This window comes from Myotis yumanensis, unplaced genomic scaffold (genome assembly GCF_028538775.1).
Source record: "Myotis yumanensis isolate MYYU_CA2020_CCGP unplaced genomic scaffold, mMyoYum1.0.hap1 SCAF_14, whole genome shotgun sequence".
Lineage (NCBI taxonomy): Eukaryota > Metazoa > Chordata > Mammalia > Chiroptera > Vespertilionidae > Myotis > Myotis yumanensis.
In genome coordinates, this window is record NW_027223765.1 from 17,157,911 (window position 1) to 17,171,082 (window position 13,172).

General features: G+C 41.6%; 1 protein-coding gene across 5 annotated transcripts in view; it reads right to left on the bottom strand.

Moving 5' to 3' along the window:
• The window catches only part of RARB (retinoic acid receptor beta), an 851,244-nt gene that overhangs the window by 115,691 nt on the left and 722,381 nt on the right, over positions 1–13,172 (bottom strand). For all 5 annotated transcript variants that reach the window (XM_070433307.1, XM_070433308.1, XM_070433309.1 and 2 more), the window contains one exon: positions 8,723–8,871. In XM_070433307.1, the coding sequence (XP_070289408.1) occupies positions 8,723–8,871 (149 nt within the window). The remainder of the gene's footprint in view (positions 1–8,722; positions 8,872–13,172) is intronic.

The window sequence follows — 13,172 nt, forward strand, 5'->3', positions numbered from 1 at the left end:
ACAAAATACATAAAAACCTTTCATTTCCTGCATCTACAATTTAACTCTGAGTTCATTCCGGTTTTGTTTTTGTAGAACAGGGATTAAACTACAAATCTCCTATTTATCTCAGAGTGGTATTGTGAAGACTAAGGAATAGGTCCATGAAAAGCCTTTAAATATGTTATGAGCTCAAGACATTGTGATCTAAGGTGTTTTTTCCCCCTATTTTTTGTAAAAGTTAAGGCAGCCACAAATTAAAATGCAACACAAAAGTTTGCCTGTGTATTTGCTTCATAAGAAGCTGCTCTCTGAGTGTGAGTAGGAGGCTATGAGACTTGGCCATGAGGACACACCAAAGCAGTCTACTCACATTTGACCATGGGTCACAGCTCAGAAAGTTTTTTCCTTAAATTTAGAAATTGAAAATTTAAGCAATAAAATAGCCACATGCCTTAAAAAACCACCTTTAATTCCTATTCCTAGAACCTGTCTCTAGAAGACGTTTAAAAAATGTCTGATGAATGAGAGAATAAATAAGTTCTCCATCCATGGTGGATTTTAATAAGGAGAATAGCTCATTGGGTCTATAAGGCGACCTACTACTCTGGTTCAGGGACTATAATAATGAACTTGACGGCAGGCTTCATAATTCAGTTTTAGCCACTACACGTGCAGACGTGGTCCTGTTTCTTTGTTATTGCCTTTCGTATGTGATATTGTTCTTGGGGCCCGATACTGCAGCAAACCCCCAACCAGAAGCAACTAGCGGGGTGGGCAAAGCCAAAAATGTTCTCCAAGCAGAGCATAATGTTCATGTTTATCCAGGCCAATTAAAAACAAAAAAGCAACGTCGTTTGAAATGGCCTTGGTCAAATAAAATCACCAAGCACATTTAATAGTCTTTACTAGAAATTCTAAAATTAAGTATAGACATCCATCTTCTTGATTGCAAAACTTTCTGTGCCTGACCACAGTACTTGCTGGCTGCCAGGAAAAAAAAACAGCCCCGCAGCCCAACACTACCATGGAGATGAGGGCTCCCTTCTTCAGAGGCAAGGAAAACAAAGGCAGATGAGAAACTGGACAAAATTAGCCCAGAGGGACCGCGGGGTCTAGTGGAGTTTAATCTCTTAAAGGCTGCTTTAAATAGAAGGCTACCAGTGTGACCTTGAGCAAGCATTTCCTCTGCGCCCTAGCGGAGAAGGCACGCCATCGTGGCTGCACCCGGCCTCACCCCAGGGGCTCACATGTGGGCTGGCCAGTGGCTCCCAAATGCTGGCTTATGGATGGGAAGTTTCCACCCATCAGTGGCGAAGCGCAGAGAACAAGGACAAAGCACCAGTTGGGAGCGTGCCCATGGGTGGGTCCCATCTGCTAACGGTCCCTTCTTAGGAAAAGACCGACTTGTGAGTTCTTCCTCTTAAGTTTTGTTGTAAAAATGTCATTTCTTTTATGAAATGATTAAAAAAAAAATAGGGTTTTCTTTTACGTATGCTCCGTTTTTATGTTGTTGCCCCATGAACCCCCCAATCTAGACCACAACATGCCACTCCTGCCTACCTTCTGTTTCAATGTGGCTGAAGCAATGGGGTTTCCCCAAATGCATAGGATTTCAATCCTAGCCCTCACAAAGGCAGGCTGTGTGACCTTGGCCAAGTTTCTTAACTTCTCTGAACCTTGGTTTCCTCCTCTGTAAAATGGGGATTATAAAGTTTACCCCCTTTCAGGGCTGCTGTGAGAATTAAATTAAATATGGGCATAAAATGCCCAAGTGCCTGGGTTAGAGTAGGTATCCGACAAGGGCAATTTTTCCTTCCCACAGACTTGCAAACACCAGGGACTCCTGTGCCATATGAGCCATCCCTTAAAAGAAATCAGTTCACCGTTTTAGTGTTCCTATTTGGCAAGGCACTGGATTCAAACTTGTGGATTTCACTTGCATTTTGCAGATTTGCTGAGGCCCAGACAAGTCAACGGATACAGCCCACAGTAAAAGAAGTGCCCCCAGGATCCAGTGTTCAGTTTCTGACCTAAAATACTTTCCCTTATTACTCACACAGATGGTTCCTTCTCAGCCAAGAGCCCTCCCCTGACCCTCTGTCAAATCAGATATCTTCAAGTATTCTTTACCTTACCATTCTGTTCATTTCTTTCCAACGTTGCATTGTTTATCATCCGCCCTCTTGTACAGACAGTAAGTTCCAGGAGAAACTAGTCTATTGTGTTCACTGTTGTATCTGCAGAACCTTGCACAGGCCCTGAAACTTAGTAGGTGTTTAATAAATATATGCTGAAGGATGATGGAATGGTGAATATAGTTGTCCAAAGAGACTTATCCATAAAACCGGGGAATAGAAGACCCCATATAATCAAATGCTAGCTCTGGTATACTCATCCCATTGCAAAATGACTTTGGCACTTTTCCTCTTAAGAAATGCAACTATTATCTCCACCCACTGGATCTGGACTTGACCGTGTAACTGGTTTGGCCAACGGGACATTAGCAAATGTGATGCAACCAGGGTTTGCACATTGGTGATGTCTTGTCTTACTGATGGGAACCCATCCACCACCCTGTGAACAAGTCTAGGCTAGGCTAATGGATGAGGAACAACATGGGAAGGGATACAGTCATCCTGCCAAGGCCACGGTCATGTGAGTGAGGCCATCCTAGACTGCCTGGCCCAAGCCAAGCCAGCCCAGACAAAAAGATCTACACAGAATTATAGCAAATAATAAATGTCTATTGTTTCAAGCCCACAAGCATTTGGGTTACTTGTTAAGCAGGAAAAGCTAACTGGTACAGTGGCTCATAAAATACATTCCCCAAAACACTCAAAAGATGCCAGGTGCTTTTGAAAGTAGCTCACTTATAAGAAAACTAGAGGACCGGTGCACAGATTTGTGCACCAGTGGGGTCCCTCGGCCTGGCCTACGGGAATCGGGCCAAAACCAGGGATTGGGCCAAAACCAGCTCTCCAACATCTGCCGAAGGGTCCTGGATTGCAAGAGGGTGGTTCTCGAGTGATGCACCCCAGAATTGGGCTCCCTCCTCTCTGGTTCCGGGTGCGTAACCCAGGAACCGCACTGCCAAGTCACTGCAGCTCGGCAGCTCCTGCCTGCATTGAGTGTCTGCCCCCTGGTGATCAATGTGCATCATAGGTACTGGTGAGACGGTCAAACGGTCGGATGGTTGCTTAGGCTTTTATATATATAGATTACTAATTTCTCTGATCTTGGGAGATAAGGAAGTGGGAGATGAGTGAGAATGAACCAGACAGGGAGAGTGGTTTAAAGCTCCCTCCATGAAGCCCTGGGCAAATGGACAACTCTTATTTGGCAACTCTTCTTAAGCAAGTGGGGGGTAGGAAGAGCAGCAGCCCCAAGCCTGCAGTCCACCGGAACCAGTTGGCCTGCCACCTGTGGCATGGGTGCTTGGCACTATCAGTTCTGAGTTTTAGAAACTGTAAGAAATGACCCACCATCATATACTTTAGCAGATGCTAGGAAACTAGGTTCAAGAGCCAAAAGTGACCCACTGCTTGTTTTTGTAAATAAAGTTTTATTGGAACATAGCCATGCCCATTCCTTAACATATTATCTATGGCTGCTTTCATGCTGCAGAGTAGAGTAGTAGCAACAGAAACCCCATGACCTTCAGAGCCTAAACTGTTTACTATCTGGCTCTTTACAGAAACAATTTACTAGGTAAATAGTAAAAACCCTTTTACTAGGGTAATCAGGAGAGGTTCCATGGAGTGGTTGGGTCTTAAGCTGAGACTTAAAGGAAAGAGTGGTCCTTTTGGTGTAAAGAAATGGGAATTTCTGAAAGAACATTACAAGAACAAGTACTAAGATTGTAAGTAATGTTACAGCACTATGTACAAAAGTCATTAGAAGTTAATGCTGATACAAACAATAACTAAGCACATATCCCACTTCGTATGTGCCAGGTATTATTCTATGTGCTTCATAGTCATTCATGTTATCCTCATGGCATTATCTTCATTTTTCCAAACGAGAAAAGAGAGAAACTGAATTAAAAATGCTTTCCCAAATCACAAAGCCAGCAAGTGCCTAGCTAGGATTCAGCCCCTGGCAGTCTCACTCAGACGCCCGTCTCTTTGAAAACTACAAAAATGGAAATGTAAAATATGATGAAGGCCCAAATCGTGAATAAATTCTAGCTATGAGCAACGAAACAGCTTCTTACATGAAAATCAGCTTTATTACTGTATACCACACTACATGTTCATTTTATGTACTCTTTGTCCTCTGCAAAAAAATTGTCATTGCTGGACTGGAAATCCCCAAAAAGGGGGCATTTCTATGGCACATCCAGTGGTTATGTTGCCAGGGTGATGCTGTGTCAACATAGCAGCCACTGGCCATTCGCATAGGGCAGTGATGGTGAACCTATGACATGCATGTCAGAGGTAACACGCAAACTCTTTTTTTGGTTGAGTTTTCTTTGTTAAATGGCATTTAAATATATAAAATAAATATCAAAAATATAAATCTTTGTTTTACTACGGTTGCAAATATCAAAAAATTTCTATATGTGACACGGAACCAGAGTTAAGTTAGGGTTTTTCAAAATGCTGACACGCTGAGCTCAAAAGGTTTGCCATCACTGACATGGGTGGACCAGAACCTGCTCATTAAACCTGAGGCTGAGACTGCCACCTACTTCCTAGAAAGAGAAAAAGTTCTCTTCCCCAAATAATAATCAATAAGCTCATCCTGGTAGCAACAGGCAGAAGCTACTTCTTTAAGAAGGCCATTGTTTCTTAAAATATCAACTGGGCCCTAACTGGTTTAGCTCAATGGATAGAGCGTTGGCCTGCGGACTGAAGGGTCCCAGGTTTGATTCCGGTCAAGGGCATGTACCTTGGTTGTGGGCACATCCCCAGTAGGGGGTGTGCAGGAGGCAGCTGATCGATGATTCTCGCTCATCGATGTTTCTAACTCTCTATCCCTCTCCCTTCCTCTCTGTAAAAAAATCAATAAAATATATTTTTAAAAAATCAACTGGGTTCTGTTGGGAGTCCTACATTAAAGCAGAAGCCAAAGGATGGGCCGGCTCTTATAGGTCCACCAGGGCCCCAGGTGCTGGGAGCTCAAGATGGTACCAAGCATGGGACCCATTATGAACAACCAAATTAAATATAGGCAGAATTCCAGATAGAAGTTGTTTCTTGACTCATTACCTTATTATCACAAGGGAGAAATCCCTAATAGACAGTTTCCAATAAGATTAGCCTTTACAGATTAACAGAGCTTAAATTTATATCCCTTTTCTAGAGGGCATTTTGATAATTCTGTATCAAAAGCCTCAAAATTGTACAAAGCCAATGACCTAGAAATTCTACTTGTACTAATTTACCCCAAGGAAATCATCAGATACATACTTTGAGTCTATACATTAAAGCATTAGGTTATTACAGAAACACTGGAAACACCCTAATTGCACAATAATAGGTGATTAAATCAATTATTGTATAACCATAAACCACTACATTTATGGAATAACCATAAGAACTATACAGCTTGCCCTAGCCGGTTTGGTTCAGTGAATAAAGCATCAGCCTGCGGACCAAAGGGTCCCAGGTTTGATTCTGGTCATGGGTTGTGGGCTCAATCCCCAGTGGGAGGTGTGCAGGAGGCAGCTGATCAATGATTCTCTCTCATCGTTGATGTTTCTATCTCTCTCTCCCTTTCCCTTCTTATCTGAAATCAATTAAAAAACAAATATACAGCTTAAATTGTGGTCATGAAAGATTATTAAAAACCAGGTTAAAACCAGTGTGCAAGGTAAAATTCCATTTTTGTAAGAAACAAAAATAGCAATATCATATACACATAGAAAAACCGGATTAGTAGGGAATTTCTCCCAGGGTGGAACTATGGTTGTCTTAATTTTGTACTTTTTATACAATAAACTCTGCTCTGCATTGGTAATTTTAAAAAAATGATAATAATTCTTTTCCTTTGGTTATTACATTATAATTTCTCATTCTCCCGTTTTTCAGTTCTGTGAATTTTGTCACTGCCTTTTCCCAGCAAGCAAAAATGCTTGACCAGTCTTTTCCAAAGGGAAAAGGCAGTCTACGCTTTCAGAGACCCGCCCCCAAGGCAAAAATCCTCAAATCTGACAAGTAACTGGCGAGCTCATCTGACCTTACTGGGCTTATTGCTCTGTTAAAAGGACTTATCAGAACATGACTTGGAACAGCTTAACCAAGTGTATCAAAGTTGTTTGTGCTGATACGGGTTTTGTTTTTATTGGGGGTTTTCCTAAAAAGAGTCAGAATCCTAAATTAAAACAAGAGATTCAGGGAATTAGCTAACGGCTGATTAAAACAGTTTGTACCATGAAGATTGTGGGGCAGCTTGATCTGTAGGGCCTGGAATCTGGCATGATGAGAAGCGTCATGCTGGGTAATTTCTTTCCCAGGACGTAATGGGAACAGGTAAGTTGAATTACAACCTCCATAAGATTTCTCTGGACATGAGATGACTTAAATGTTTTTGAAATAAAGGAGTGCCTTTTCATTTAACTTTCAAATGAGTATTAGAGTATTATTTTGTTGTTGTTAATCCTAACCCAAGGATATTTTTCCATTGATTTTTAGAGAGAGTAGAAGGGAGGGTGAGAGACACACAGACAGAAACATTGATGTGAGAGAGACACATTGATTGGTTGCCTCCCACACGAGTTCTGATCAGGGCCGGGGATCAAGCCTGCAACTGAAGTCTGCACCCTTGCCTGGAATCGAACCCAGGACCCTTCAGTTCATGGGCTGACGCTCTGTCTACTGAGCTAAACCGGCTAGGGCTAGAAGATTATTTTAATATTGCACAACAAATTATTTATATATTGGACAAAGTGAACTGGTATTCTGAAGCCTTCCCAAATCTCAGGATAAATTTAGATTCAGCTGCAGCAGTTCTCAACCTATGGGTCGCGACCCCTTTGGCGGTCAAACGACCCTTTCACAGGGGTCGCCTAAGACCATCCTGCATATCAGATATTTACATTACGATTCATAACAGTAGCAACATTACAGTTATGAAGTAGCAATGAAAATAATTTCATGGTTGTGTCACAACATGAGGAATTGTATTTAAAGGGTCAGAAGGTTGAGAACCACTGAGCTAGAGGTTACCAAATAATAAATAATTAGATGCACAAATATTTTGCTTTTTATCCATCTGCCAACTGGTTGCTGTGTTAACTTTCCTGACCACTACCTCTGAGACTACTGAAAAAAGGGAATTCCTTTAACCCTGTGGTCGGCAAACTTGGGCTCTCGAGCCACATGCGGCTCTTTGGCCCCTTGAGTGTGGCTCTTCCTAAGCCTTAGGAGTACCCTAATTAAGTTAATAACAATGTACCTACCTATATAGTAGTACATATTTTTTAAATTTAAAAAATTTGGCTCTCAAAAGAAATTTCAATCATTGGACTGTTGATATTTGGCTCTGTTGACTAATGAGGGTGTGGCAGAGCCTAGGCCTTCAGAGACCTGTGTGCTCCTGTTCTCTCTTCTGGAACCCTGCCTATGTGAATGGCCAGGGCCAGCCCAGTGAAAATGAGAGGCCACACGGAGGAGAACTGAGCGGAGGGTCCCCAGCCCCTGCGCCAATCTGCAGCTGACCAGAGATACACGGTGGATACACAAAGCACCCCGAGGAGCCTGGGCTAAAGTGCTGACGCAGAGAATTGTAGGCTAAATAAAAAGTTATTGTCTTAAGCCATTCGGTTTTAGGATGGTTTGTTACACAATAGTGCCTAACCAATACACACAGGAACAACAAGTGCTAACTCCGACAAACAAAATGCCATAAAGCACTTGATGGGAGCACCTGTGAGATTATTCCAACCTGTTTACCATAACCAATGAATCATGCAATGTAGGTGTGTAAACCACAGACCTGAACACCCATCGGAGAGAACACAAAGAAGCTGTCTATCTAGGGAAGGGCTGCCTCAAGACAGCCACAGTTCCTTTGAAAAACTGTCTACGGATGAGTTGGATTTGCCTGTGAAGTCATTCTTTGTTTCTTTTCTCTCTCTCTCTCTCAAAAAAAAAAAAAAAAAGCTCTTTCACTCAATTAAGCCTGTTGGACTCGATAACAATTGTCTAGCTTGATTCAAAGCAGCCATATCCTCCCTGACACATGTTCAGCCTCCACCACTCTGGAGGCTGGAGTTTTAAATCCAGTCCCCCTGAATTTATGACACACGCACAGTAGCAAGTCCCTACAGGCTGAAAATCAAACTGTAATTCAAAGGCCACGGGGCTGAGGAAACAGCCAGAAGATAAATCCCAATTTCAACCTTGGATTCTCTGCAAGTTGATTCAGTGGCCTGTCAGTCATATTTAAAAATAAAATAAAACTAACAGAGACATCAGACGGCACGTTTTAAAGAGAAACAGGAGTGTGCTTTTCGGAACTCCTTCAAAAGGCTCTGATTACCTGAAAAGGGCTGTTATGTGTTATTTCAAGGGCCCGAGAACACGTGGCCCCCATCCGTCATTTGCAGACGTTTCTGAATTTTTAACTAATGAGATATAAGGAAGGAATTGAGACCATTAAAGGCCACCGAGGCCACTGCTCGGATTGAAGGTGATGTTACGGATGGCAAGGCAGCCCGTTTCTGGAGCTGGGAGGTCACGGCCACGGAGCATGTGGAGAATGAGAGCGCGCCAGGCACGGAGCCCTGGGAACTCACCTTGCAGCCCTCGCAGGCGCTGACCCCATAGTGGTACCCGGATGATTTGTCCTGGCAGACGAAGCAGGGTTTGTACACGCGAGGGGGAGGGAGTGGAGACGGTGGGCTCGGGACGAGTTCCTCAGAGCTGGTGCTCTGGGTTTCAATCGCTGCAATGGAGGTGGGGTGGGGGGAGAAAAAAGAGAAAATGGATTTCAGTTCATTTCTGTTTTACCAGTGAATTCATAGGCCTCTGCCCCAAATTCAGCAACAACACTCGCAAAGATAGGCCCACAAAACCAGTGGTCACAGTAGGCACAGCGTTGGGGATACTGACACTGAGGAGGGGGTGCTCAGCAGTTTACAAAGTAATCCTGTATGTCTCTCTCTCTCTCTCATTGCAAGAGAGACAATTTTATCACCATTTACCCTGAAGAGAAACAGAGTCAGGCGTGCAGTGACTTGTCCAAGATCAACAGGGCAGTGGTAGAGCCAAGACAGAGTCAGATCGTGTACTGCAAACCCCAGGCTCTTTCTACCCTTCCGTTTCCCGTAGCTTCTCATTGAGTTAGAGTCTCAGAAATAACTTGTTTGACCCCGTTGTTCATTTAACCAAAAGCAAATTTCCTGAGGACAAATGAAGAAAGTGCCCAAAGTTGCCATTCTTCAAGCACATGGGGAGGGCCTCTGGCATGCGTCCATAACCCATCTCCATTAATAATAATATTGGCAAGACCTTCGCTACTCAAAGAGGGCTCCCTGGACCCACAGCATCAGCATCACTTCAGAACTTAGTAGAAAACATAGTATCAGGCCCCCGCTCAAATCTACGGAATCAGAATCTGCACTTTAACAAAACCCCCAGGAGAGCGAATGTACAAGTGTTTGAGGATCCTTGCTTTGCACTAATGATGGCACAAAGTCATGTTGATCTTCAGTCTAGATTTAAAAAGATGGAATTCCCCCATTTCATTGTTTAACCATCCAAATTCCATGGGAAATAGGAATTCATAGAACTTAGGTATTCTGCAATACCTTCTCTACAGATTTTATGTACAAACAAGCAAAGTCCTATTCCTATCATAGGCAAAAAATGCTCATAAAGTCTGATGGATACAGGAAAAGTAGTAAAGTGATCAATTAATGTCCCAGATCTTCTAATCTCCAAATCACTTAACAACAGAAGACTTCCCAGAGAATAAAATTTCCAGTTGTTCCACTGTCCCTAGTCTCCCAGAGTAGATATTCTGCTGACTGAATTGCCCTATAGCCAAACTTTCAGCAAGTTGAGTCAACTCATCCACTAGACACACTTAATCAAACCGCATCTCACAATTCTGCTGCCACACCAGGCTACGGATTCACCTCAACTACTGCAATAGCCTCTTCACTGTATCTAATCCTCTACGCCAGAGTTCATTCTTCAAAGAAGCAGTAAGATATCTGTTCAAAAAGTTAAAATCGATCCCTCTCACTTACCTGTCTAAAGCTCTTTGATAGTCACCAATTAGATCAAAGCCAAACTCCTTGCTATGTCCTATGAAGCTTTCCATGATATGGCCCATTAGCAATATCAATGATTCTCCTAACTTATTAACTTCTAAACAGTTGGCTTCTATTCTACCTCTTAAATAGGACAAGCTCTTATACCAACTTAAGGCAAATGAATATTTGCTACATGGAAATCCTCAGACTTTCACGCCTCTGGTTCCTTTCTATCTCTGAGATCTTAGAGCAAATGTCACCTTCTCAGAGAAGACGTCTCTAAGTAAAATGCCCTACCCCATTCCGCACTCCAAGCCATTATTTATTTTAACTTCTATAAAATTCTCTAACTTTAGAAAGTTTGTGTGCACATTTATATTATACCTCTGCCACACCCTCCAGTTTGGGTTTAATGAGGCCAAAGCACTTATCTATATTGTTTACAACTGTGTTACAGGCCTAGAAGAGGTCCTGACACATAGTAGGCAAATAATCAATAAATATTTGTTTAATTAATAATTCTTTTTCATTACAAACACTTAGTACCCCTCTAAGTCATGAAATTATAAAATTGGAAATCAAATAGCTTTCATATGCTCATTTGCTTACTTAAAAAAATAAGTATCCCTTTGGAATAGAATCAATTATTATTTTAGAATTTTTATAATTCAAAAGAATCTTGGCATGAATTCATTAGGTTAGCACGGGTCTAGTAGATAACCCTATTAGAGTCTTCATTTGGTTAGAACAGAGGTATCTGGGATGAAGAAAGCCCTTACTCTGCATAGCTTGGCACAATTATGTCAAGTGTTCTACACATGGGTTGGCATCTGAGATGTCCCTAAAGCTTATCAGATCACTTATTAGGCTATAAATGCAAAAACATTCCTCATACTTATCAGCTTCATTGAAAGCAAATGAGTAATAATGGCATCAAAAAGAAAACAGTACTTGTTAAAAGTACAAAATAATATATCACTCTTTGTTCAAATAAACCAAAAACTAACAACAACAACAAAACACACACAAGTTCATCCAACACACACAAGTTTTCCACTCAGAGAGAAACGCTGTTCTCATCTTGGCATACCCATTCCAGGCCATTTTCCTAGGCATATAAATGCTTTGGGTTTGTTTGTTTACTAAAATGGAATTGTACTATAGGTTCTATTTGGGACTTAGTCTGTTTAACTTTGTCAGAAGTTTATTTCCTTGTCAAAAACTATTTCCCCACAAAACATTCCATTAGGATGAATATCTTTGCAGCTAATCTCAGCACATCTCTACTTCCTTAGGATAAATTCTCAGAAGCAGAATGATTCACTCAAAAGTGGTGGTTACTTAAAATTATTTTGTTAGTTTTCAATTCATGTTGAGAAACTGACTTCTAGAAAGGCTGTGTCAGAATCCTTCTGAAATCGGTAACAGAATCCTTCCCTGGATGCTTCTCAACGCTTCTGGATGGTTTCTACTTGCGTGCCTCCACTTCTGTCCTAGCACTTCCCCAACGCTGACAGAGCCATGCAGTCACAACTATGACCAATCCTGCATTGTGTTCTCTACGGAAGCAGTGCGTGTGTGTTTGTGTGTGTGTGTGTGTGGGGGGGGGGGGTGTTTCAATGTCTTACTCACTCATGTAGAACAGCTAATCTAGCCTGACTAGGGAAGTTGTAAATAGAATTGTTAGGGCTGGATTCAGCTGTCAGAGTTATGCCCTGAATTTCAGAAGTGGGTGGTAATTTCCATAAATATGCCACTTTAATACATGTACTCAAGGGAGTCCAGCATTTTACCCTCCCGAAGAGAGGCGACAGAACTGTGGGCAACTTAATACCCAAGAAATTTGGGACAAAGTACACAAAAAAGAGGGAGGCCTCAAAAAAGTCCCAAAACATTTCACAAAGGTTGGAAAAAGACTTTTTCTAAGGATGAGAGCCATGTATAATAAATGAATGAATCTAGAAAGCTTTTTCTGAATAGCTGCCATGAATGGAAATGTCCTATTGTAAGCCATCAATTGTGAAGGCTCTGGACTTTAATGAAGGCTGTGGTGATTTCACCTGCGACGTTATGAACTTTCCGTATCTGCACAATGGATGTTCGCCTCCTCAATGGTTTATTTTTGCTGAGTGACTGTAACATGCCAAGCATTGTGTTACATGCCATGGACAGTGAGTGGAATAATCCCTTAGCCTTGACAAGTTTGGTCTAATAGAGAGTAAATGAACGATTCAAATATAACAGTAGTTCCCAGACTTGGCTATATATTAGAACTATCTGGGGAGTTTTCAACCATTCTAAGACACAGATTTTATCCAGACCTGTTATGCCAGAATGTCTGGGAGTAGAAACCAAGCGTGTGTGTGTGTGTATGTGTATGTGTGTGTGTGTGTGTGTGTGTGTGTGTTTAAACAAAATATTACCAGGTGAATCCAAATTGCAGCAGTTTGGGAACTACTGGTATTATAATAACAAAGAAAGTTTCAAGTATATTCAGCCCAGGAGAAATCAAAGGAGGCTTCCTAGAGGAGATGACCAGGCTGTGTTTTGACAGATAAATTGATTCTTTCTATTGTGGTTTGAATTTGAATCCTATGAATGCCATAAATGAATCCCACACAAACCTCAACAGAAAAGGCATATATATGACAAGAAATAATCATCCTCAGAATTTCCCACTGGTAGTAAAAAATTAAATATTTGTGTTTTCATATACTTAAATATCACCCTCAAAATTGGTAATCTGTAGTCCTTTATTTCCTCTGTGTGGCCTATAACACTGAGAATAATGAAAGAAAGAAAGAAAGAAAGAAAGAAAGAAAGAAAGAAAGAAAGAAAGAAAGAAAGAAAGAAAGAAAGAAAGAAAAAGAAATAGCCACAGTGGTTTAATCAAACTGCCAAAGCTAGTCTTAAACTCTCTACAGCAAGTTCTAGAATTACAGCCAGGATATGGTATCCATATAAGTAGATTCCTACAAGTGCTGGC